Source organism: Balaenoptera borealis (genome assembly GCF_965194805.1).
Source record: "Balaenoptera borealis genome assembly, chromosome: 8".
NCBI lineage: Eukaryota > Metazoa > Chordata > Mammalia > Artiodactyla > Balaenopteridae > Balaenoptera > Balaenoptera borealis.
The window spans coordinates 94,229,704-94,253,665 of record NC_138865.1 but is presented as its reverse complement, the minus strand read 5'-3'; the positions used below and the strand labels follow the sequence as shown (position 1 = coordinate 94,253,665).

Genomic DNA, 23,962 nt, shown 5'->3' with positions numbered 1-23,962 from the left:
TGGTTCTAGGGACATACTAAGAACCATATACAGTATTCTTACGGTGTTTGTTTATTAGCGCCATCTTTTGAAATCTTAAAGGAAATTCATAGTTTTAAGCTGGAAAGCAGAGGACACTAAGAAATATAATAATCAATCATCAAATTTTGAGTCCTTTTGGTAGAACAGATGGATCTATTTATTTATATATATTGGCTCCTATATTCTCACTCACCAATAGATTGTTATTGATTGATTGGATTATGAAAAGGCTGACAAAAATCTTTTTGAAAATATTAGGAGACTTCAGATAAACTTGCAACAGAGAGCAGCATGCAACATACCTTTCTCCCAAGCTTTTATTAAAATACTCATAAAGATTTTTAAAAAGACAAGACTGCACAGACCAATTACTAAGCATACAGAAACATGATATTCAAACATCATTAAAATGACAGAAATCTTTTAAGATCTGCTTCCCATCTGAGTCTAAATCAAGGATCTGGCATTGTCCTCAAGGAACTAACCACAAATAACTCAGTGCATGCCTAATAGCTTTCTTTGTGTTCCCTTTGTTGGTCCAGCTACTTGCTTTATAATCCTTCCTTACCTGAATGACATTATTAGCAATAGAAAACACACAAATATTACCGTAGGAATTAGCTAATTATTAAAAGCTGATTATCAGCTATATTTATCCTATAATTTAATTTCATCTGTTTCTTCGTAATTTTGCTTTTACATACAAAATTTACCACCAAATATGTATCTCTGGCTCCCTAATATATAAAAGACTTGTGTAAGAAAAAACATTTGATGACATACATAAAATCACAATCACAGTAATTGGACCATAGTTAACACTAATTCAGAACAGAGGAATTTATGCTCATTTATAAGTGATTATATAAAGGAAGAGAAAATGGGTTAGGTAACAAAATGATACTAAATTTTTTATATGAACAAATTACATCAATCCCAAGTTCTTAAAAAGTTTATGTTTAAAAAATAGGTCAAGGTGAAAGAATAAATTTGTACTTTTAACTTCCATATGTGATCATTTGGGTCCTTTTGCCTTGGATTTGGTTTCCTTTGGAACTTTTCCATTTTGACACTGAGTAAATCTGGCTACTGTAGAAACACCATCCACAAACTTGGTTTTGAAAAGGACGTTTGCATTGTTGAACATACCTTCCTTTAGGGACACCACAATGAACTTAAGGGAAAAAGAAAAACAGCATAAAAGTACTTTTTGCAGTATCCTTGAAGAAGTTCACTCTTTTTATACTGAGGTTAAGAATCATTTGGAGATATTTTGATTTTGTTATTGCTTTAAATGCTTGGCTCCATGCATATGCACATCCTCAAATGCAAATGACAAGTAGTTATTATTAGGCACCTCAATGAATTCTTCCCATACGCAGTTTTAGGAGTCTCTGAATTTTACTGTGAGTACTTCATTACCCAAGTTACTATCTTCTGCTGGTTGGCTGCTTGTTGCTATCTTCTCCAGTTAGTATCACTGTCTTGTTGCTAGCGCTAAATGCCACTGTTAGCTGCTAAAAAACTGCCACAATAAATACACAGTGTATAATAACTATGGTAAGTGAAGCCCCCCCAGAACTGTTCAATGCATTATCTATACAATCATATTTGGTAGCCTTAGTTCCTGCAGCAACAGTTCAATAAAAACAAACTGTTTTTAGCTTCAGGGGTTTTTTAAATCTACTTTCTAGGAGGAATGAAGAGTACCCCATTCAAGTGCCACATGATTTTCTGATATATTTTTCAGGTGTATCCTTGAAACAGTCTTGTTTTGATTGTGCATCTTCTGGCAGCTAGCTAGAGAAAGTAATTACCCTAAAAAGTTCCAAATTACAAAAAAATTAGATTCTCCCTCATGTTACAACCTATAATTTATAATTCCAGGCTCTTTTCTTTAATAAGAGACAAAACCCTCTTTCCTTCTATACCCATTTGAATAGAAATATATTTAAAGAGATACATAACACCTTAGTATTCCTCAATCCTGAATATCTTATTTATATTGACGATTACTAAAAAAGAGTTTTAGAAAACAAACACTAGAACTATTCTGAGACTTTTTTTGGTTCTTACCTGAGAATGTGTGAAATGAGTACGTAGCATCTGTCCAATATTCTGAGTATGAGAAAGATCCAAGGCTGCATCTACCTCATCCAGGATGTAAATTGGGGCAGGTTTGAAGAGGAGCATGGACAGTATTAATGACAAAGCCACTAAAGACCTAAGAAAAGAAGGCCGAAGAAAAGCTGTCAGAACTTGATTTTACCACTTTTTACCAAAGCACTGAAGCAAATCTGCTATCCTGTTATTATGAATAGTGCCGATTTAGCTGAAAGATAGATAGTTATAGAAAAAAGAATCTTAAGTTTCAAACTTGAAAACTTTTGTTTCATTAAAATGTTTCTTTTACTTTAGCTTTCCATTTTTCCCTCTCTTCAACAAGTTTTACTTTGAATAAAACAGGTATATATTCTTCTTTCCTGTCAGATAATTTGGATGTTATATTTGGCACCTAACCTTAAGAAAAGATCATATTAGTGTTAATAGTTTTCTTTCTCTCCCTAAAACTCTTTTTCAGTTCTTTTCTATATCCCCTTTAACTATAGCTGTTTTTGTTCTAGTCTGGAATGAAGAAATATAATAATTTATATTTTTCTTAAATATTTCATTAAAAAGCCTTGTTTATTGTAATACAAATGTTTAGAATTATTTAAAAATAGTATTAAAATTACAGTAACATCTGTAGCACACTTAATTCTCTAACTTCAGATATCTCCTGGCATGCAGCACTGGAGTAAATAGTCAGTCTAATGCTTACTGCATTCCAATAGGGTATTTATTAAGAAACATGTAAGTGGGGAAAAAAAATTGTGTGTATAAGTAGAGGGGGTCTAGGAAGGTGAAACCAAAATTTCTAGCAAAGAAAATGAACGAAACAGTACAATAAAAACCAAACAAATTGATCTTTACTGCTATACAGGGTAGCTGAGGTCACTCAAGAAACCTAAAATTACTTTTCAGTGTCTTTCTCTGTACCAAACATTTAAGGCACTGAGCTTAAAAACAACTCACCAAGAGTTAAACTACTATGCTGGATTGTGGCATATCTGAAAATAAGTTTATATCATCTTAATTATGGAAATAATTTTTAGCTTCCAGTAAGAAAATAAGCATACATTCTCTATCTTCCTCAAAAAATTTTCTAGGACGTTGGCAAAAGCAATTAAAGATGCTGTGATCTAAACTGTGGAATTCAACTTTGATTGACAGGCAGCAGAAGCTGTCTTTTTTGACTTAAAATATTTAGGAATTTTATCAATAATGAAAAATAAAGAGTGGACTTCTATTCATAAAAATGACAAAAGATTTCATAAGAGAAATTAACACGTCTTAGTATTTTCTACATCCATAAGAGAAGAGTTACATGATGGCATAGAGCACATAAGAACAATTCAAGAACTGTGGACTGTACATCCTGCAGGGGAAAAAATACAAAATTAATAAGCATCTTCAATTATATTGATAGTCACAATTTTCTCTCAGGTTTTAATTATTTGGCTCTCTGCAGTTAAGAAGTTAGGCCAGGGGCTTCCCTGGTGGTGCAGTGGTTGAGGGTCTGCCTGCTAATGCAGGGGACACGGGTTCGGGCCCTGGTCTGGGAGGATCCCACATGCCGCGGAGCGGCTGGGCCCGTGAGCCACAGCTACTGAGCCTGCGCGTCTGGAGCCTGTGCCCCACGGCGGGAGGGGCCGCGATGGTGAGGGGCCCGCGCACCGCGATGAAGAGCGGTCCCCGCACCGCGATGGGGAGTGGCCCCCGCTTGCCGTAACTGGGGAAAGCCCTCGTGCGAACCGAAGACCCAACACAGCCAAAAATAAATAAATAAAGTAGAACAATAAAAAAAAAAAAAAAAGAAGTTAGGCCAAACGACCTTCTAAGTTTCTCTCAATATACTGATTGTCTGAATCACTGTGTAAGGCTGGGAGAAACTTCCCTGAAGCCCAGAACATGCTATTTCCAGTACTCTTCTTTCATTTATGTAGATCCAAGTTTCCATTTGGTATCATTCTCCTTTCACCAGAGAGCTTCCTTTAACTTGTACAGTTCTGCCGGAATCAAATTCTTCCACCTTTTGTTTTTCTGAAAAAATATATTGCCTTCAATATGAAGAATATTTCTACTAGATACAGAATTCTAGGTTGACACATTTTTCTTTTAGCACTTTATAGATGTTGTTCCAGACTTCTGGCTTGCATAGTTTTTTTGTTTTAACATCTTTATTGGAGTATAATTGCTCTACAATGGCGTGTTAGTTTCTGCTTTATAATGGCTTGCATAGTTTTTAACAAGTCTAAAGTCATTCTTCTTTGTTCCTTGGCACTTAATATGCCTTTTTACCTCTGACTGCTTTTAAGATTTTTCTCCTCATCACTGGTTTTCAGCAACTTTATATGGCATGACTTGCTGTGTTACTGTATGTGCAGGAAGCGGGTATATGCGTTTATCTTACCTGGGGTTCACAGAAATCAAGTATGTGGGTTTACAGAAGTCATCAAATCTGGGGCCATTATTTTTTTGAGTGTTTTTCGGTTTTACCTCTTCCTCTCCCTTTGAAATGCCAATTACATGTATGTTAGATCTCTCAATATTGCTCCATGGGTCACTGAAGCTCCTTTTGTTTTTACAGTTTTGTGTTTCTAAGCTTGGCTTGAATAGATTCTATTGATATGTCTTCAAATTGAGTCATGTTTCTTTTATTCTGTCGAATCCGTTGTTAATCTTATGCAGTAAACTTTTCCTTTCAGGTATATTCTTTATCTCTAGAAGTTCCACTGGATTCTTCATTGATAGCTTCCATTTCTCTCATCACATTCTTTTTTTCTTGTAAATAGTTAATGTAACCCTTTAACCTCCTTGTCTACTAGTTTCATCATCTGTCAGTTCTGGGTCTGTTTTTCCTCTAGGTTACGAACCATATTTTCTCGATTTCTGTCTAGTAATTTTTATTAGATGCTGAACACTGTGATTATGTTGTTTACAGTCTCAACTTTGTTGTCTGTCTGTCTGTCTTTAAAGCATGTTGGGCCTGCAATGAACCTTTGCTAAGGGGTGTCTAAAATAGCCTTCACTTTAGGGATAGTGCAAATGTAATGCTAAGGTGTAGCTCTCTGGGGCTTCCCCAAATTCTTATCTGTTTCCTTCATTTAGTAAGACTACTGGGCTTTGTGTGGGTTTCCCTCCCTGCATCTGCAGTCAAGAAATTGCTCCTAGGGAGAAAGCTAGGGTAAACACTGGACTCAGCATTTTTGTTTCATTTCTCTCAGGTATCTCCTGGGTTATCCATTTTCCAATGTCTGAAAGTAATTGTTTCTCATGTAGTTTGTCTAGTTTTCTAGTTGCTAATCCTTATTTCTACTTTGTTGCCTACTATTTTAATCAAATGTTCTAACCAAAATTTGTAGTCTCACATATTAGGCTCCTTAAATTCTACATGCAAAGATAGATAGCAAGGCAAATCTGAAATAAAATTGGGAGGCAATGAGATGATGGACTATAATAAAATAAGAGGATTATTGCAAAGGGATTACTCACTCACCTCTGACCACCACTAAGTTCAGTTAGGTTTTCTTTCCAAGTATTTCCTAAGGCAACCTTAAACTCCAGACCATCCAGTACATTTTGCCCTTCTGGTGGTGCAAGCATAGCATTAGCACCGGGCAAAAGAGTGGAAAAAATAGATCCAAAGTCCTTGTTCACCTGGATAAAGAAATGATATTAAAATATCAGAGAAGGTTTTCCAAGAAGAATCAAATGATGTGTATATACGCAAACCAGCAGGAGCATTTTGTTGCCTGTTACCCTAGCTCTGAGGTTGGCAAGTTATGGTCCATATGACAAATCTGGCCATGCCCGTTCATTTATGTATTGTCTGTGGCTGCCAGCAATATAGTCTAGTGGTTGCAACACAGACTATATGGCTCTGAAATACTTATCTGTCCCTTTACAGAAAGAGTTTACTGAGCTTTGCTCTAACTTCCAGGGGAAACTAGAGGCTATACCTCTAACTCTACCATGAAGTTTTGATACAACAAAAGGCCATGGTTGCCGGCATCCTCAGAGACACACAATTGGATAATATAGGAGATTGAACTTTCAGCTGGAGAAGAAAAACAAAAACTCTTTTTGGCATAAAGTGTTCTCTTAAAAAATTTGGCTTCTGTTGACTGGTATGGTAAGGCCTGTGGTTATCAGCTAACTAACTTTAAGAAGCCTAAGATCAGGGTGAAGTCTAGGAGAAAAAGAGGCATGAAATCAAACCAGATCTGTTAAAGGGGTTCAATGGTTCTTTTCTATGCTTCTTCTCAAAGCCAAAGAAGTTAAGGTATCAAGGGACAGGAACAGGATTGAGCCCCAAAAGAAAAAGGTTAAAGAAGCTATTTGGCCTATTCCCATAAAGGCTCAGCAGAAGATTACACAGAGATTTAGGACCAATATTCTAGACTGTAACTGAGTAATTTTTGTGCATACACACTTGATCAATGACTTGAGAATTCAGCCATCTGTCTTCAAAAAGACATGACTAATAATCTTAGAGAGTTCAGCAGACAAAATTGAGAATGTATACATGCATGCACACATGTGCACACACACACGAGGATTTGACATCCATGTTCTCTAGGGAAATCTCTGCCTTCAAGTATAAAATTCAAGTGCAAATACACTTTTTATGAATATTTGTAGTAATAAGGAAATCTCCTAGACATAAACAGTCTCCTAAATATAAATTTACTAAGGAACACATATCTTAAGAACAACTGCACACATGCTAATATTCTACACAGAGAAAGTAGATTCTAGTTTTATCTGGGATAGATTTCCAGAGCTGGGCAAGGTTCATCACAATGAGGAGAGGACCACTGTCTTTTCTAGGAGAAAGATAGAAGATAGCATAGTATTTATAAACACCCTTTTCTTTAAAAAATTTTTTGATCAGGCAGGAGAGAGGCAGCTCAAAACTAAGACTACTAAATGCTACTAAATCCCAAAGATGACCATGGATCCCATGTGGAAATTCCTCCAAAAGGGAAAAGACAAACTTATCAGTCAATGGGTAGAGAAGAATATAGATAGGAAATAAACTGAATTTTGAAAATCCAATAAGGCTAAGAAGGAAACAAAAAAGAAAGAAACACAACCAGTGCCTAAAATACTCTGGCTTTGTGAATCAACTATACTTGAAGCCATAAGGAAGTAATGTAATGCTGATAGTAATAGTACCTACTTCATTAGGTTACTTTGAGAATTAAGTGAGAAAATTAATAGAAGAATAGTGCCTGACATATATCATAAACACTCAATAAATTTACTTGCTTTGGGAGAACTTTAGAGACTGGGGAAAAATCAGTTTAAAAGATAAATTTGTACTCACACTAAATCCAGGAACCATGGTGAAAACAAAAGACAATCTCTCAGATCTAGTGTTAAATCCACATATTGTGCAAGAACAATGGGGCCAACTTTTTGCAAGCATTTTTAAAAAGACAAATACTACAGGGAGACTGAACACTGAAAATAAGTTGTAGAGCAGGAAAAACAATGCAATTGAAAGACATAATTGTTCTGCCATTAAAAAGAGAAAAAGAGGTAAGGTGCCAGTTAAATCCCAGAGGCCCAGGCTTGTTAAAGTACCAAACAGCATAGTAACTATGGAATCTTTTGAGGAGGAGTCTTTTTCTATGGTAGATATAGGAAAACTTCACAGAAGAGGCTAAGGAATTATCCTAAAGGTGACAAATCTATGCAGCCAGGGAAGTAGAAATAATAGTAAAGAACCTTGAAATCTGCCAAAGTTGTCATAAAACAAAAGAAAAATGGTAATTGGGATTCTGTTGCATACGAATCCTGGAAATGAATACTGAACTTGTTTATTACCCAGTTCTACTTCTTAAAAAGCAACAAAAGGCAATTTTAACTTCAGTTCTAATTAGGAAAAGAGAATTCCACTTTTTCTACCTTTTGACTGTTATGATATTAGGCTATTTCACCTTTCTAAGCTTTTGTTTCCTCATTTGTAAAATAGAGATAATAATGATGAAAGTTACGGAATTAAGATAATTCATGTAAAATGACAGAATTGCTAATTATAATTATATAAAATTAATAATATTACTTTATAATTATGTAATTATTAATCTAACATGTATAAAAATCCTTTGCTAAAAATCTAAGAATGCCCAATACTTATGAATTCTGAAATGCAATTAATTTATAAGTGGTAAGGAACACACAATCTTGCTATAGAAACATTCTTAGAACTAATATTTGACCTCTGTGAGTCTAGGCAAGAGAAACCGAAGAGCTAAGAACTGAAGGGGTCCTTTGGAGAGGTTTTCCAACAATGAGAGCTTCCCCAATGTGAAACAGATAATGCTTCCAGTTTTAAGCAGAGGATGAGTGGGACTACAGCAGATACTTGGAAGAAACCTAGATACTGTCCAATATTAGAACCTATGATCTCATGAGAAGGAAAGAGGGTAAACAGTAACCCAGACCTGGCAAAAGATGTAAGAAGGAAAAATGTAGAAATCTAGAAAATTAGAAATTTAATAGCTTAAATTTAATAGCTTAGGAACCAGAGAAGTAGACTATGAGAGCATGATGGAATGACACAACTTACCTTTGCAAATCAGTAGTAAAGTCCAAAAGGACAAAATGCTTTAAAAAGCCTACAAGGTTTTAATTAAGGTCTGAGCTGTGCCTCAAACAAAAATTAGCTATTTCAAATTCATCTTAGAGTACAACCCTATTGACTTTATCTTTCATCCTTGCCTCATACAGAATAAATGATACAATTTTTGGTTCAAATACCTTTTGCCAAGCAATATTTAGGGCTTGGTTTTTCTTCTGGTCAAGGTCTTCTATAGTTGCAAGGATTTTTGATTTGTCATTTTCTACAATTCTCTTCTTCTTCATCAAGTCATTATACTAGTAAAATAAAAGGCATATTTAATTGGGAAAGCACAAAATTTTCTTTATATTCTAGAATTCAGTCAAGAATAAAGAGATTTCATTATTTTTATACGCAATATATACAACTCCTATTTACCAAAAAGATATACTACACTGAGTTATAATGTAAGCCAAATTAAGGAAAGTAAATATATCATCTATATGTAAAATTCAATTACTATAACTGAGAATTTATAGGACAAGCTGTTGAAATACTTTGACTCCACTAATATTCCCTTATCTTCCTAGCAGCCAAGGCAAAAAGGAAAATTTGTCATACGTAAACTCAAAAGTAGCCCTGCATGCTTAAGAAGCGAGGTCAGTCTTAGCAGTGACACAAATAAAATTTTAATTCTTCACCATGATGTATAAAGTCCTACATAAATTGGATCTTATTTATCTCTGAATTTTTGGCATCACACTCCCCGCCAGGCTCCAGCCATATGGTCTCTTTTTTTCAGTTTCGTGAACATAATGAGCTCACTGTAGCCTTATGGCCCCTGCATTGTTCTTCCTCTATTTCTGACATAACAGGTGCCTCAAGTTTCCACTCAAACATCACATCTTCAAAGTAGCCTTCCCTGGTTAATGCAGAAATTTACTGAAAAAAATTTTGAGGGAGGCAACAGAGGGAGAATAAACCATGAGCAGCAGCAGAACTTTCTAAAAATCCTTTTAACTTATTTCTCCTCAAAGCCTCACATTTCAAGGAGCTTCAGCTTCTCCCTGAAGAACTCCAGCCAGTCTTGCTAGTTTCCTTGCCAGCCCTCTCCTTTGTGGAGAGGAGGCTTTAGGAGCTTGGCCATATTTTTATCCTATTCCTTGCCGTAATTCCATATAGTTTCTTATATGTGGTGACACAAAATACAACAAAAAACAAAGGCCAGCTGCTGATCAACAATAGAGCCTTCCTCTCTGGTAAGGAGATGGGAGTTAGTAAATTCTTTTAAAAAAATATTAGCCCCAGTTATCATTATCTAATGGAAGCAAACAAGTAAAAGTAAACAAGTTTCATGATGTTAAGCAGCTCAAATTCAGACAAAATATTTCCTTTCCAAAAAGATGCCATATATTGCAAAGCTTTAATGGAGAAATGTAAGGAACATTTTATAGAGAGATCACAGCATGTGCATTATTAGACTGTTCAGCATCTAACATAATATAGATTCTCTGTAGATACTAATGTCAATAACAGTTTAAAAAAACCTGTTACCAAAAAATTTGTTAAAAGTGATTGAGCTCATAAGTATTTCCATTTTTACAGAGCTCTCATTAACTCTGTTATACAAATTCAAACAGAATTTTAGAGAATTAAAGAAGGTATAATATAAAATTACTCAGATTGCTATTTCCTATGGAGCCATCAAGAATAGGAACTGCTTTCTCCTTTGGGTTTTTCTAGCGACATGCAGACTATAAAAGGTAGGGGAGATGGATAACATTATCAAGTAACTGAGAGCATTAAAACAGAGAAGACGCTGCTGCATTTACAGATTAGTAAAACAGTGTTTATGTATATAACAATTTTAGCCATTTACTTATGTGATGGTTCCAGCATATACTGGAGTCAAAGGAAGACGGTAGTTATGGAGTGACTGACTGACTGTGAGGAGGCAGACAGCAGGATACAGGTATCCCCCACTTCTCGAAAGTTTGCTGTACACCACTACTTTTACAAGAAAAGGTAAAAAGCACAAATAGTGTTCAGCATGTGTTTTGCAGTGAGCCCCTAGAGAAGCAGCACACACCCCGAGCAGGGAGAGTGGCACCATCAAGCTCCTCACGGGGAACAACACTAAGCATCTCAGCATTAAGTCGCCAGAGCTTTGAACTGTGTCTATGAGCATCTGTGCTTTATCTCAGTTTATTTTGTGCATCTGTTAGCAAGATGTGCCCTAAGGTAATTGCTTCTTTGCTTTATACCATTTCACAGGAATAGTTTCACAGGATTGGCGCTACTTTTGGACAGTGGGGGAAACCTGTACTCTATATTTTTCAAAATCTTTCAAAAAGGCAAGCGAAAGAAATGATAGAAATGTGAAGAGTTAACATGATCAAAAATGTTGTTTTTATTTACACCAAAAATAAGAAAGGAGTTGGAAAAGTCATTCAAGGTAAAACAGAATATATAACTGATGATGCAAAAAGAATGAAATAGGAAATAACTGAAAAGGGAGAAAAGGAAAACGCAAAGAAAACAAGTTATCAAAAGCATCAAGTAAAAGATTGACTCTAATAATTGCCTCAGGGGTCATATGAAGCCATCAATGCTACTCATATTCTGAAGTGGCCAAATAGTCATAGCAAAGTGACTTACCCGCTCTTCAGCTTCTGTCAGTACATTCATAGCTCTCATGTTGACATTTCTTCCTAGTTTCTCCTTCATTTCTTGCAACTTCTGAAGTCTCTGACCAGCTTCTTTTGGGTTGTTAGTTTTGAAATCATAGGTGCTATTGGGTTGCCCAAAGAGGTGTTTCTCTGCATTAATCCAGTCATAATCTTTCAACATTTTGGACACCTAGCCACATGCAATAATGATAACAGAATGATATCATTGCTTACAGACCTGTATTTAAATATTAGTTTCTTAAATATTTACTAATTTTAAACCAAACATTTTGGAAAAAAATCCCACAATGACACATTTGGAAAAAATGAGATTCACTGTTGACAGTGAACCTATAATAAGTATGAATATTTTTACCTGGAGGATAGGTAAGAAACTTGAGACTATACAGAAAAAGATCTTCCTATTACTCAAGCATTAGAGTAAGAGCCAACTCAAGAGAAATAGTTACAAAGTGTGTGTGTGTGTGTATACACACACATACATATATAGAACATCTCCATTATAATGAAATATGTCAGATGAGGCTCCAGATTTTACCAAATTCAATCTATTGCTTCAAAAAAACAACTTGTGAAAGTTAAAAGTCCTATAAGAATACTTACTTAAGTCACAGATTTGGTAAAATCATGGAAGCCTAATCCTGAGTGATATCTAATAATTCTTCTGGAAATTATAATCTAAGTAAAAAACTGTCCTAAATATTGACTCTATCCCCTTGCCACCCTCTTTTTGACAAGGCACAGTAAAATACTTCTTCATATAATATAACCAATTAAAGTTTTTTAATTATAGTGCTTAAGGAAGACTTTCTTCTACTAGAATCGTTCCAGGTTGGTTCTGACTGGTAGAATCTAATCCTCGTCAATCATCCTTATTAATTCCATAGGTACAGTCTCCCCACTAGAATCCAAAGTAAAATAATCATTTCTTTCCTGCTGATCTGTAAGCTCTATGAACACATTCTGTGTTCATGTTGCTCATTCTTACATCTTTAGTGCCTGGCATAGTATGCAATAAATATTTGATAAACTATGTATTTCAAAGAATCCTTGACTTTTTAGCAGTTCCACTTACAAGTCCTTCTTTCTACCCCCTTCCCTTAACTGTAAATAAAATCCCCTAGCAATCACCAATACTAGCATTTTCAATTATAAAAAAACCATTAACAGTAATATTAGCATTGGTAATAATTCAGTGAATCCACTAATAGGAGGCTACTAGGAAAGCAATACTAATAAAATACTAGGATATTATGACGTGGCCATAAAAAAATGTTTTTTAAACCAAGTAATGAACCTGAACAGATACTCATGGCTCTTTCAGAGAGGGTGGAGGACTGTTTTGTATGTTCTTATCTTTTTGAAATTAAATCTCTTGTATTTTTATGACGTTATAAAGATTTAAAAGGCAGCAAACTGTTACACACCAGTAAGAAAACATGCTGAGTGAATTACTAAGACCACATAAATGCAATCTCTTAACTAAACAACGAATTTCTACAAAACCATGTATTTTCTCTAAAGTACTTAAGGCACTGTGACACATGAAAGAAAGAAACTTCAAGAGTGACCAAAAAACTGTGGGATAACTTCAAAAAGATAACTGCTTGGCAAAACATCAGATTTCAAATGAGGCTGCTAAAACTGACTATAACCGATCCTCATAAGGACATCCAGAAACCAATTAAGACGTTATTTTAGAAGTTGCCTGTGTGTATTTCTCTGTGAGTTCCCTAAATTCAATTTGCAATAAGGTAAAGAATATATATTATTACTACTAATACATTAATAATTAGTTCTATGAGCAACTGGGGATAAAAACCAGTCGTTTCCATAGGAGACCACTCAATATTTGGTTAAAAACATCTTGGAGATGGAATAAACACCTGAAATTAAATTTAAAAATAAAACATTTTTGCCTATTGGTGATTGCTGAGGAGCAGTTAACATAGTTGTAAGCCTCAAAATTATGTTACACAGTAGTTCTGCCATTTATAGTAAGGTCTTCATTGAGCAGGTTACCAGAATATTTCAACCCAGAGGCAAAAATCTGATCAAGGGTAAGAACGAACAACACAAACGTGCCTTTGCAGCAGCATCTTCAGCTTCCCGTTTATGTTTGCTGATGTTGTGGTCCAGTTCCTTAATTTTAAGCTGAGATTCATTGTTTTGCTCCTTATGTTTTGCTACTTCTGCATATTTAGCTTTAACTATGCTGTCTTGGGCTGTTATCACTTCTTTTTGCTTGGTCACCTCTTCTTGAGCTTTATTTACTAACTCCTGAAACAGATAATCAGAAGACAACATATAGCAAGGTAAGATGGAGACATTTTTAGTTTACTGAAAGATCATCTAACAGACTTCTGGGCAAGATGGCAATGCGATTACAGACAGGTAGTTATCTAACCCTCTACATTTTATATCCCCATTAAAATGACTAATGAATTTACAGATAAGTGAAAACTTGTATTACCACTAGAAAAAAAAAAAAGGATGGGATGTATTGTTCATGCTGAAAGCAACAATGTTTCTGCAAGATACAGTGTAATCGGGATCACCTGGGGAGGAGGGACTACTGGACTCTGACCTGTGAGGTCTCTCAAAAAAGTGGCATTTTGGGGAGTTTACAAGATAATCTGACAGACTCCCAAATGACATTTATTAGGAGGGGCAAAGAACAGGGGTGGAAGCAGGTAAGCTGGCATTTGTTCCTTTCCCTTCTATAGAAGTAAGCCATAGGGACTTTACCAGTGGCAGTAGGAAGTCAGAGTGTTTGGTTCTAGCAGAGGGATCAAAACGGAGATATGGAAGAGGAAGAGACACATTTTTGATGAAATGGATCTGTGGCACCAAGAAAAACTTCTTGCTTTGACTTTTACTATCCCCTACCTCCCAAGGTTGAATAACTTCAAAACCTCCAAAGTGATAATTACAGCTGGGGTTTAGTCTATCAACTCTCACCTCCTCCCCCTCAAACCTCTTTGCTAGATCTTAAAAGTCCTTCTGGTAAAGATACGGTCAGACTCACACAAATGTCTGAAAACAAAAAAACCTAGCTCAACTCAGATTTAAGTAGAGGGAAAACAAATAAGTAGAACAACCAGCTAAAAGACTCTGAGGAAGAACAGATCTCTGTAAGTGATGAAAAGCACCAGTAAAAATTTAGGAATTTTTTAGGCATGCTCATTAGAAAACAAGATCATTTTGATCAGTAAACAATACTTGACATTATGGTTAGGTTATGAATGTGCCATAAATGCTTTAATTTCCTTATAATGTTTAATTTGTCTCACTAAAGGTCCTTTGCAGGAGGAAGATAAATCACAGCATTCATCTAAAAAACCCAAAACAAAAACCCATGACAAAATCGTGTTTATGAAGAAGATTCTCTCATGCCTAAAGGTTGAAGATTGCATCGCAGGTATGACTGTTTCAATCTTTACAATGGTAAGAAAAAAACAAGGAAATCTATCACTTAAGATTGAGCAAAAATAAAATTTTAGTTTTGTTTGAACCTAATTAGTTAGTAGGCAATTTCTCTTCTTAGCTCCCTGAGAGTGTCCTTAGTTACTCTTTCTTATCAGCAAATGGAAACAATTTAGAATGTAGAGCCTGAAAGAACAACCTTTACAAACTAAGTGATCCACTTTATAGTTTTCCATAAAGAGAAATGGATGCCCTCTTTATAGAAATATGTACATGTTTTGATTTTATCTTTATTTAGATTAAGGAAGAAGTGGCTTATTTTACTTCCACATTTCTCTTTAGAAACATGACATCTAATTTTTAAAAATTCCACAACATGATGTCCATGAAAGATGGTAGAAAATATGGAGGAATGAGATGAAAAATGAGATTAAAAGAAAAGTCAGAAGGCAGAAAAGAAACTGTAGAAAATGTAATCAGCAACACAAAACACAAAGCTGAAAAGCATTTCTATCCCTTATCTTCAAAAAAAGAGTAAAGAATTGTTATTCTGCTATTGGTTTGATAAATAATGTGTTAAAAAAAACAAAACAAAACTTGAATTTAACCACAAACAGAATGAAGAGGAAGGAACTACTTTCTAAAACACTGCATGCTACAACAATTAAAACAATCATCTCAAGGGAGAAACAACAGAAAATGTAAAAGCTGATGACAAAAGGCAAAAACACACTTTACTATAATGTAGGTAAAATGGATGGAACTCCCCTGTTAAAAGCTGTTATATTTTTGTTAACATGAAGATCAATGATATATTACTTACAAAAACAGTATCTATATAGCCACACAACAGAAAACTTAAAAATGAAAGTTATATTGAAAAAACAAAAGTGGGTACACTTTGTACAGCATGGTGACAATATTTAATAACACTACTGTATATTTGAAAGTTGCTAAGAGTACATCTTGAAGTTCTCATCACAAGAAAAAAAATTCTGTAATGATGTATGGTTACTAGACTTACTGTGGTGATTGTTTCACAATGTATGCAAATATTGAATCATTACGTTGTACACAGAAAACTAATATAAATGTTATGCTAATTATATCTCAGTTTTTAAAAGTAGGAGTAGAAATAATATGAAATAAAACAGAATTCAAGTTCAGAATTAAAAAAAGGGTCAAGAGGGTATCCAATATTCATGAGGGACCATATCTAATATTTGTAGGTAATAGAAATGTCTTTATAACATTTGAAAGCCCCTCAGCCCCAAATCCACCCTTTACTTCCTGCTTCTGAGATGGGGACATTTCTCCCTTGCCAGGTGCAACAGTATGAAGCCTCATCAGTAAAGGATGCTATAGGGACACTGTAGAAGGAAGGGGCTTTACTTCTTGGTCCAATGTGCTTTTCTCAAAGGCAAGCTTGTCATGTGCAAGGGCTAGCAGCTTTCATGGCTTCCCCTGGCATCCCAGCATGTCCACAGGCTGGGCACCTCCCCATGGCCAGTCCCCATGGCATCCTGGAAAGCTATTTCCCAGCAAGTGCCCCTGTGTAGCACTTTCCTATGCATGATTTCCCCTAGTACTCCACCAAACTCCACCACCAGTGGGCCACAGTTATCTTCTCCAAGTAGATGTGGTTCTCAGCCCTGCAAGTAAAATGGGGCTCCTTTCCAGATTTGTTCCTTCCAAGGGGGCACTGCCTCAGCGTTATGGGTAACGCTGTTCCCTGTATCTGCTGTTCGTATAGTCTTTAGAGTTTTCTTTATCTCTTAGAAATCAATGCTGCATCATTCCAAACTCCTGTTATAGTTAATAATTTTTATTTAAGCTTTGCCTGGTCAAATTACTATGTAGTTTTTGTCTTCTGAACAGACCTGGACCAAAACAATTAGTAATATTATTTCAGGTCTCTTTCTGGATTGGTACTCATCATTTTAACTCATCATGACAGGAGTGAAGAGACTGAGAGCTCTAAAGTCAAACATCTTCAAGCCACCATTTCAGAAGTAGATTAACATTTGTAATTTCTCTAATATGGTTAGTAAATCTTACCTTATTTTTAGCCACCTCAGCTGCCATTACTGCAATCTGACCTTCATAGGATTTGATAGCTTCATTTACAGCTTCAAGCTGTTGTTCATTGGATGCATGCTCTCTCTTGAGCTCTTCTAGCTCCAGGGTGATAGCTTCAACTTCCTATAAGAAACACAGCATCTGGGCATTCAATAGGTTATTAAGTACTGAAAAATAAATACATGTATGTCAATAAAATTAGTAAGATTCTCAAGCAAGTAAGACCCATAGCTTAGTTACTCAACTACCAAAACATGTAAGCTACTTCCAAAGAAGAAAGGGGAAAGGAAATTTATTTTTCTGTATTAAAAAAAAATGACAAAATGTACATACAATTTTTATGGGTTCAGAGAACTTTGTATAAACTATATCCTTTATCCTTTTATTCCTATAGGGATAAACAATATATAGTTCTACATAGCAGATAAATTAACAGAGGTAAAGCCTTTTTAAAACAATTATTCAGTGACAAAAAAATTAGTTTCTTAATTTTCTTCTTTCCCATTATAGCCTTTAGTTCTTTAGAAAATACTGTGCAAGCTATGAAAGAATCATAAGGTGGGTTAAAAAAAAAACAAAAAACAAAAACTATGAACAAAGTTAGACTTAAGTGAAATTGTACAGAATAGTGATTGAGCACAGCCTCTGTAGACAGAAAAACGCAGGTCAAATTCCAGCCTTGGCACTATCCAAAAGATATAATCAGATATCACCAGTCTATGATCGAATAGCACTTTGTAAATATAACATGCCTGGTCTTACATCATTCTTTCACAGTGTATGTATGTTCACAAAGATGATCAAACAGAAATGTCAACAGTGAATCTCTGATACGACACAGCTCTGCGTACATGATATGAGCTTTGGTCTACTCTTGAATGAAACATTTACCAGAAGGCAACTTTGCTCTTTCTCCAAAATTAGCAAGCCAATGCAACCCCTACTCAAAATTATATAACACTTAATTCCAGGGTTTCAGAGTAAAGCATATTTTAATTTGACTCATAAGATGTGTAATGTGTCTCCTAAAGAAGTACATCTCACTTTTGGATTTTGTGATAAATACCGATGAATAAGGCCAAGGCCAACCAATGGTGCTCTACCACCTTCAGTTCTATTCTGATGTTAAAAGATTAGTTCCATTTCAAAAAAAAGTTATTACCTGTTGTTTTTCTTTCATTTTCTTGGTAGAAGCATCTGCTTTAGTTTTGGCACAATCTAGTTTCTTCTGTGCATCCTTCAGTTCTCTCTCTCTTTCAGCTTCTGCGTTTTTCATTTTATTCTCCAATACTTCATATTTTTCTTCTGCTTTTTTTTGAATTTCTTTGGTGTTTTTTAAGGTCTCCTCACTTTCCTCTGCATCATAAAGCAGGTAAATATGCCTATGTGAGGTCTTCCAACAACTATTAACAGGTATAGATATTAATGGCTTACAAATTCAACTTTTAATAGAAGAAAAGGTATGGAAAGTTGGAGCCAAGAGTTTAAAAAAAAAAAATTAACTGTTCTAACCTTATTCTAGAAATGGTATATTGAAACACAGATCACACCTAAGAGCCATACTTGAATTATCTAATGATCTGTAAAGAAATTATTTCCAATCACATGAAATTGAGTAACATAAACTTTCCCTACAACTTAACTTATAAAAAGATCACAGACCATCTTTTTATATGCCTGTATGCTTCCTAACATCAGAACTGAGTGTGTAACTGTGGTATTTTCTTTTTATTTTAGTTATAAGAAAGCTTACAATTTACTTCATAAGCAAGCTTACTTAGTGTTCCTTGCTCCTTTATTTTTATTCAAGGAATCTCTTATTAAAGTAGAGAAGCACTGTGAGAACATGTCTAGGATGACGCATAGGAAACATATTACCTCTAAATTTATAAATTTAAAAATAAAAAAGTAAGATAGAATGAGCATGTTATGGTCACAATTGACATACACTGTTAAGCATTAGGACCTAGGTACAAATATAACCCTAAAAGCCATGATTAGACAATTTCCTATACTACTTTTTTCATTGTAGAAATGTCATTCCAAGAAATCAAAAGAGAAATAAAAAAATACTTTGTCACAAATGAAAATGGAAATACAACATACCAAAACTTACATCAGATGTAGCAAAATCAGTTCTAGCTATGAGTGAAGTTCATAGCAAAGTTCATAGCAATAAATGCCTACCTCAAGAAACAAGAAAAATATCAAACAGCTTTACACCAAAAATCTGTTGTGTTTCTATACACTAAATAATCCCATTTACAACTGCATCAAAAAGAAGAACAAACAAAGCCCAAAGTTAGTAGAAGGAAGAAAATAACAAAGATCAGTGTGGACATAAATGAAATTGAGACTAAAAAGAAATAGAAAAAAAAAATTAATGAAACTAAGAGCTGGTTCTTCAAAACTGCCAAACTTTTAGCTAGACCTAAGGAAAAAAGAGACTCAAAGTCAGAAATAAAAGATGAGATGTTACAACTGATACCAGAGAAATATAAAGAATCATAAAAGGTTACTATGAACAATTTTACACCAACACACCAGACAACCTAGAAAAATTAAATTACTAGAAAAGACAACCTATCAAGATTGAATCATGATGAAACAGAAAATCTGAAAAGAGATTATTAGTGAGAAGATTTAGTAAGTAATCAAAAACCTCCCAACAAACAAAAGTCCAGGATTAGATGGCTTTACTGGTGAATTCTAACAAACATTCAAAGAATAATTAATACCAATCCTTCCTTCTCAAATTCTTCCAAAAAGCAGACAAGGAAGAAATGGTTCCAAACTCATTTTGTGAGGCCAGCATCATCCTGATACCAAAACCAGACAAGGACGCCACAAGAAAAGAAAATTATAGGCTATTACTCCTGATGAACATAAATGCAAAAATTCTCAACAAAATTTTAGCAAACTGAATTCAACAATACATTGAAAGGATCATACACCATGACCAAGTAGGATTTATTCCAGGGATACAAGTATGGTTCAACATCTGCAAATCAGTCAGTGTGGCACATAATATTAACAAATGAAGGATAAAGTCATGGTCATCTGAATAGCAGAAAAAGCATCTGAGAAAATTCAACATCTATTTATGATAAGAACTCACAATAAAGTGAGTACAGAGAGAACATACCTTAACATGATAAAGGCTATACATGACAAGCTCACAGCTAACATCACACTCAATGGTAAAAAGCTGAAGGCTTTTCCTCTAAGATCAGGAAGAAGATAAGGATCCTTGCCTACTCTCCACTTTCATTTGACATAGTGTTGGAAGTCCTATAGCAACTGGGAAAGAAAAAGAAATGCGTCTAAACTGTAAAGGAAGAAGTAAAACTGTCACTATTTGCAGATGACATATTATAAATAGAAAACCCTAAAGACTCCATCAAAAAACTGTTAGAAATAATAAGCAAAATCCAGCAAAGTTGTAGAATACAAAATCAATATATAAAAAATCTGTTGTGTTTCTATACAATCCCATTTACAATTGCATCAAAAAGAAAATACCTAAAAATAAATTTAACTAAGGAGGTGAAGGACATGTACACTGAAAACTAGGAAACACTGATGAAAGAAATTGAAGAAGACAGAAGTAAATGGAAAGATATTCTGTGCTCACGGATTGGAAGAATATTGTTAAAATGTCCATACTACCCAAAGCAATCTACAGATTCAAGTCAATTCCTGTCAAAATTTCAATGGCATTTTTCACAGAAATAGAATAAACAATCCTAAAATTTGTATGGAACCACAAAAGACCCTAAACAGCCAAAGCAATCTTGAAAAAGAACAACAAAGCTGGAGGAATCATACTCCCTGTTTTCAAACTTTATTACAAAGCTAGAGTAATCAAAACAGTATAGTATTGATATTAAAAACAGATCAATGGAACTACTGAATAGAGAACCCAAAAATAAACCCACACATACATGGTCGATTAATTTATGACAGAGGAGTCAAGAATATATAATGGGGAAAAGACAGTCTCTTTTATAAATGGTGGAAGGAAACTGGACTTGCAAAAGAATGCAACTGGACCACTAAGACCATACATAAAAATTAACTCAAAATGGATTAAAGACTTGAACATAAGACCTGAAACCATGAAACTCCTAGAAGAAAACACAGGTGGTAAGCTCCTTGACATAGGTTTTGAAGATTTTTTGGATTTGACACCAAAAGCTAAAATGAACAAGTGGGACTACCTATCAAACTAAAAAGCTTCTGCACAGCAAAGGAAACCACCAACAAAATTAAAAGGCAAACTACTGAATAGGAGAATATATTTGTAAATTATATATTTGATAAGGGGTTAATATCTAAAATATGTTAACTCATACAACTCAATAGAAAAAAACAACCAAATCCAAAAATAGGCAGAGGACCTGAATACACATTTTCCACAGAACACATACAGATGGCCAACAGGTACATGAAAAGATGTTCAACACTAATCACCAGGGAAATCCTAATCAAAACCACAATGAGATATCACTTTGACCATTAGAATGGCTATTATCAAAAAGATAAGAAATACCAAGTGTTAGCAAGAATGTGAAGAAAGAGCACACTTGTATACTGCTGGTGGGATTGTAAATTGGTGCAGACACTATGGAAAAACAGTATGGAGGTTCTTCAAAAAATTAAAAATAGAACTATTGTATGATCCAACATTCCACTTCTGAGTATTTGTCTGAAGAAACCAAAGACACTAACTTGAAAAGATATCTGCACCCCCATGTTCACTGCTGCATTATTTACAGCAGCCAAGACATGGAAACAACCTAAGAGTCCACTGATGGATGAATGGATAAAGAAACTGTGGTATACACATACAACAGAATATTATTCAGCCATAAAAATAAAAGGAAATTCTACCATTTGCAATAACATGGATGGACCTTGAGGGCATTATGCTAAGTGAAATAAGTCAGAGAAAGATAAATATCATATGATCTCACTTATAACGTGGACTCTTAAATATCCTAGCTCGTAGATACAAAGAAAAGATTGGTGGTTGCTAGAGGCAGGGGTGGGGGAGGTGAGTGAAATGGATGAATTTTTAATTTTATAAAAGAGAAAAAAAAAAGAATGAAAATACTAGTGGGGGAAATAGGTCTGTGAATATTGTCCTAAGGAACAAGACAAATTTAAAACTACCATATACAATTAAATTCTGATTAAAGGTATAATATAGGTTCTTAAAATTTGGGACAGAGATAGCTATAAATTGAATTACACATTAAAAAATTCTGTATAACAAAAATACTATAAACATAAAGCTAAAAGACAAGCACATAACAAAAAAGATATTTGTAATGTGGTGACCTATAAAAAAATCAGTACTCTTATGTATGAGAACAATAAAAACAAGCTATGAGCAACCCAATAAAAAAGGGCAAATTAACAGAAAATTATTAAAATATTTAAATTGAAAAATATTTTTTAAAATTAAAATATTTAAAGTAATTAATGCAGATAAATATATAATAAACACGAGAGCTTCTAAATACCTAAAGTAAGGTTATCAGTAGAAACAGATTAGCACAGAATGTTTTTGTCTTACCAATGATTTTTTTAAGAGCATCTAATTCTTCTTGTTGTTTGTGATATGAGCTTTGCTGAAGCTTGGTTTGTAATAAATCTGCCTCCTCAGTTTTCATCTCCCACTGCTGTTTTAGTTGGCGATACCTTAAGAAAGAGAAGTTTATAATAAATAACAGTTTTTCTGATGTTTGAGACATGCTTTTAAATAACAGGCTCTTACCCAAAACAAACTCGTACAACATAATATAAGATGCCACTGGTTACAAGACTCGTTTTGATGACTTCCACATTTCTGAGGCATCAATTAAACTCAAGTTTGACTTGGTTACTGAAGGTAAACAACCCTAAATGACCAAGACCAATAGTAACTATCCAGAGAAATATTCTTAATTTTAGAAAATACTAATAATCTTTGAATAAATAGGTTTCCTTAAAAATAACTCCTCCCACTGATCCTTATCAAAAAGAAAAACTCCGTAACAGCTCCCCATCACAAAAATAAAATACATAACAATTATATAAAATTTCAAAAATTTTGTTATCTATTAATCCTTAGTTTCAAATGTTAAAAAAATAATAACATTCCCTACATTTTGTAAGGAGACTGGTAGTTTAAAATGGCACAGTACTGAACTTAAACATTTGCAAAGCACTTTTTTTGCAAACCCTATAATTCTCCCCCAGTTCTGGATGCTTCAAGTTATTTCTTTGGAAGGTATTTCGCTAATTCAGCTGCAGTGAAATTTTAAATTACAGTAAATTCAAAGGTTACTTGTCACTAGAAATTCATGAGGTTTGAGGACAAAGTAAGGAAGCAACTTATAAAACATAAATACTCCCTTGAGTATTCTTGTCTGAGACTGCTTGACAGCAATTAAAAAGTCATAATTTTAACTTGAGTTATTTTCCAACTCATTTAAAAATGTAAAGTGTAGAAATGTGAAAAAAGATATAAGCTATTTTCCTGATATGATCTATGAAAGAATGGCTTTAGTTGACCCTTCCACTCTCATTTTTCAAAATCTATTTCTCTTCCTTAACCTCTGGGCCACAATTAGTCTACAAGACAACTCTGCAGAATGATCCAGTATTGCTCAACAAAGTTAACAGTTCCAAGCCAAATGAGACCACAAACTCATTGCCTTGACAGAGCCTCCACATATCAGAGAAATTTTTTTGTATCTTTCTCACAGAAAAAGTTCATTCACTTTATGGTTAATGTATGTTAATGAAGGTAAAAGGCAGGCTTTACATGTATATAATGTTTGAAAGTGGGCATTTTGATACAATTTACATATTGGAATGGCCACTTTGACTTACTGTAGCAATCTTTTCCACATAATACTGTGTCCCAGAAAAGTCTTGGTACCATTCTAAGTTTTGATGATTTCAGAAGATGAATGCCAAAAGTTTACCAAAAAAAAAAAATCACTTCAAGTTTTTTTTAAATTAATTAATTTATTTTTGGCTGCGTTGGGTCTTCGTTGCTGCACATGGGTTTTCTCTAGTTGAG

The 23,962-nt window shown here is 34.4% G+C and overlaps 1 protein-coding gene across 8 annotated transcripts in view; it reads right to left on the bottom strand.

The window, feature by feature from the left end:
• Positions 1–290: 290 nt before the first annotated feature.
• SMC2 (structural maintenance of chromosomes 2) overlaps positions 291–23,962 on the bottom strand; it is a 48,838-nt gene continuing 25,166 nt past the window's right edge. For 7 of the 8 annotated variants that reach the window (XM_082403791.1, XM_082403792.1, XM_082403788.1 and 4 more), the window contains 9 exons: positions 22,469–22,593; positions 18,050–18,243; positions 16,867–17,010; positions 13,468–13,662; positions 11,351–11,551; positions 8,893–9,009; positions 5,621–5,781; positions 2,098–2,245; positions 291–1,195 (listed from right to left, as the gene is read on the bottom strand). In XM_082403791.1, coding sequence (XP_082259917.1) covers positions 1,037–1,195; positions 2,098–2,245; positions 5,621–5,781; positions 8,893–9,009; positions 11,351–11,551; positions 13,468–13,662; positions 16,867–17,010; positions 18,050–18,243; positions 22,469–22,593 — 1,444 coding nt within the window. In that variant the 3' untranslated portion in view covers positions 291–1,036. Of the gene's footprint in view, positions 1,196–1,226; positions 1,840–2,097; positions 2,246–5,620; positions 5,782–8,892; positions 9,010–11,350; positions 11,552–13,467; positions 13,663–16,866; positions 17,011–18,049; positions 18,244–22,468; positions 22,594–23,962 lie in introns of those variants that run through there. The other variant, XM_082403793.1, reaches the window with a different exon arrangement.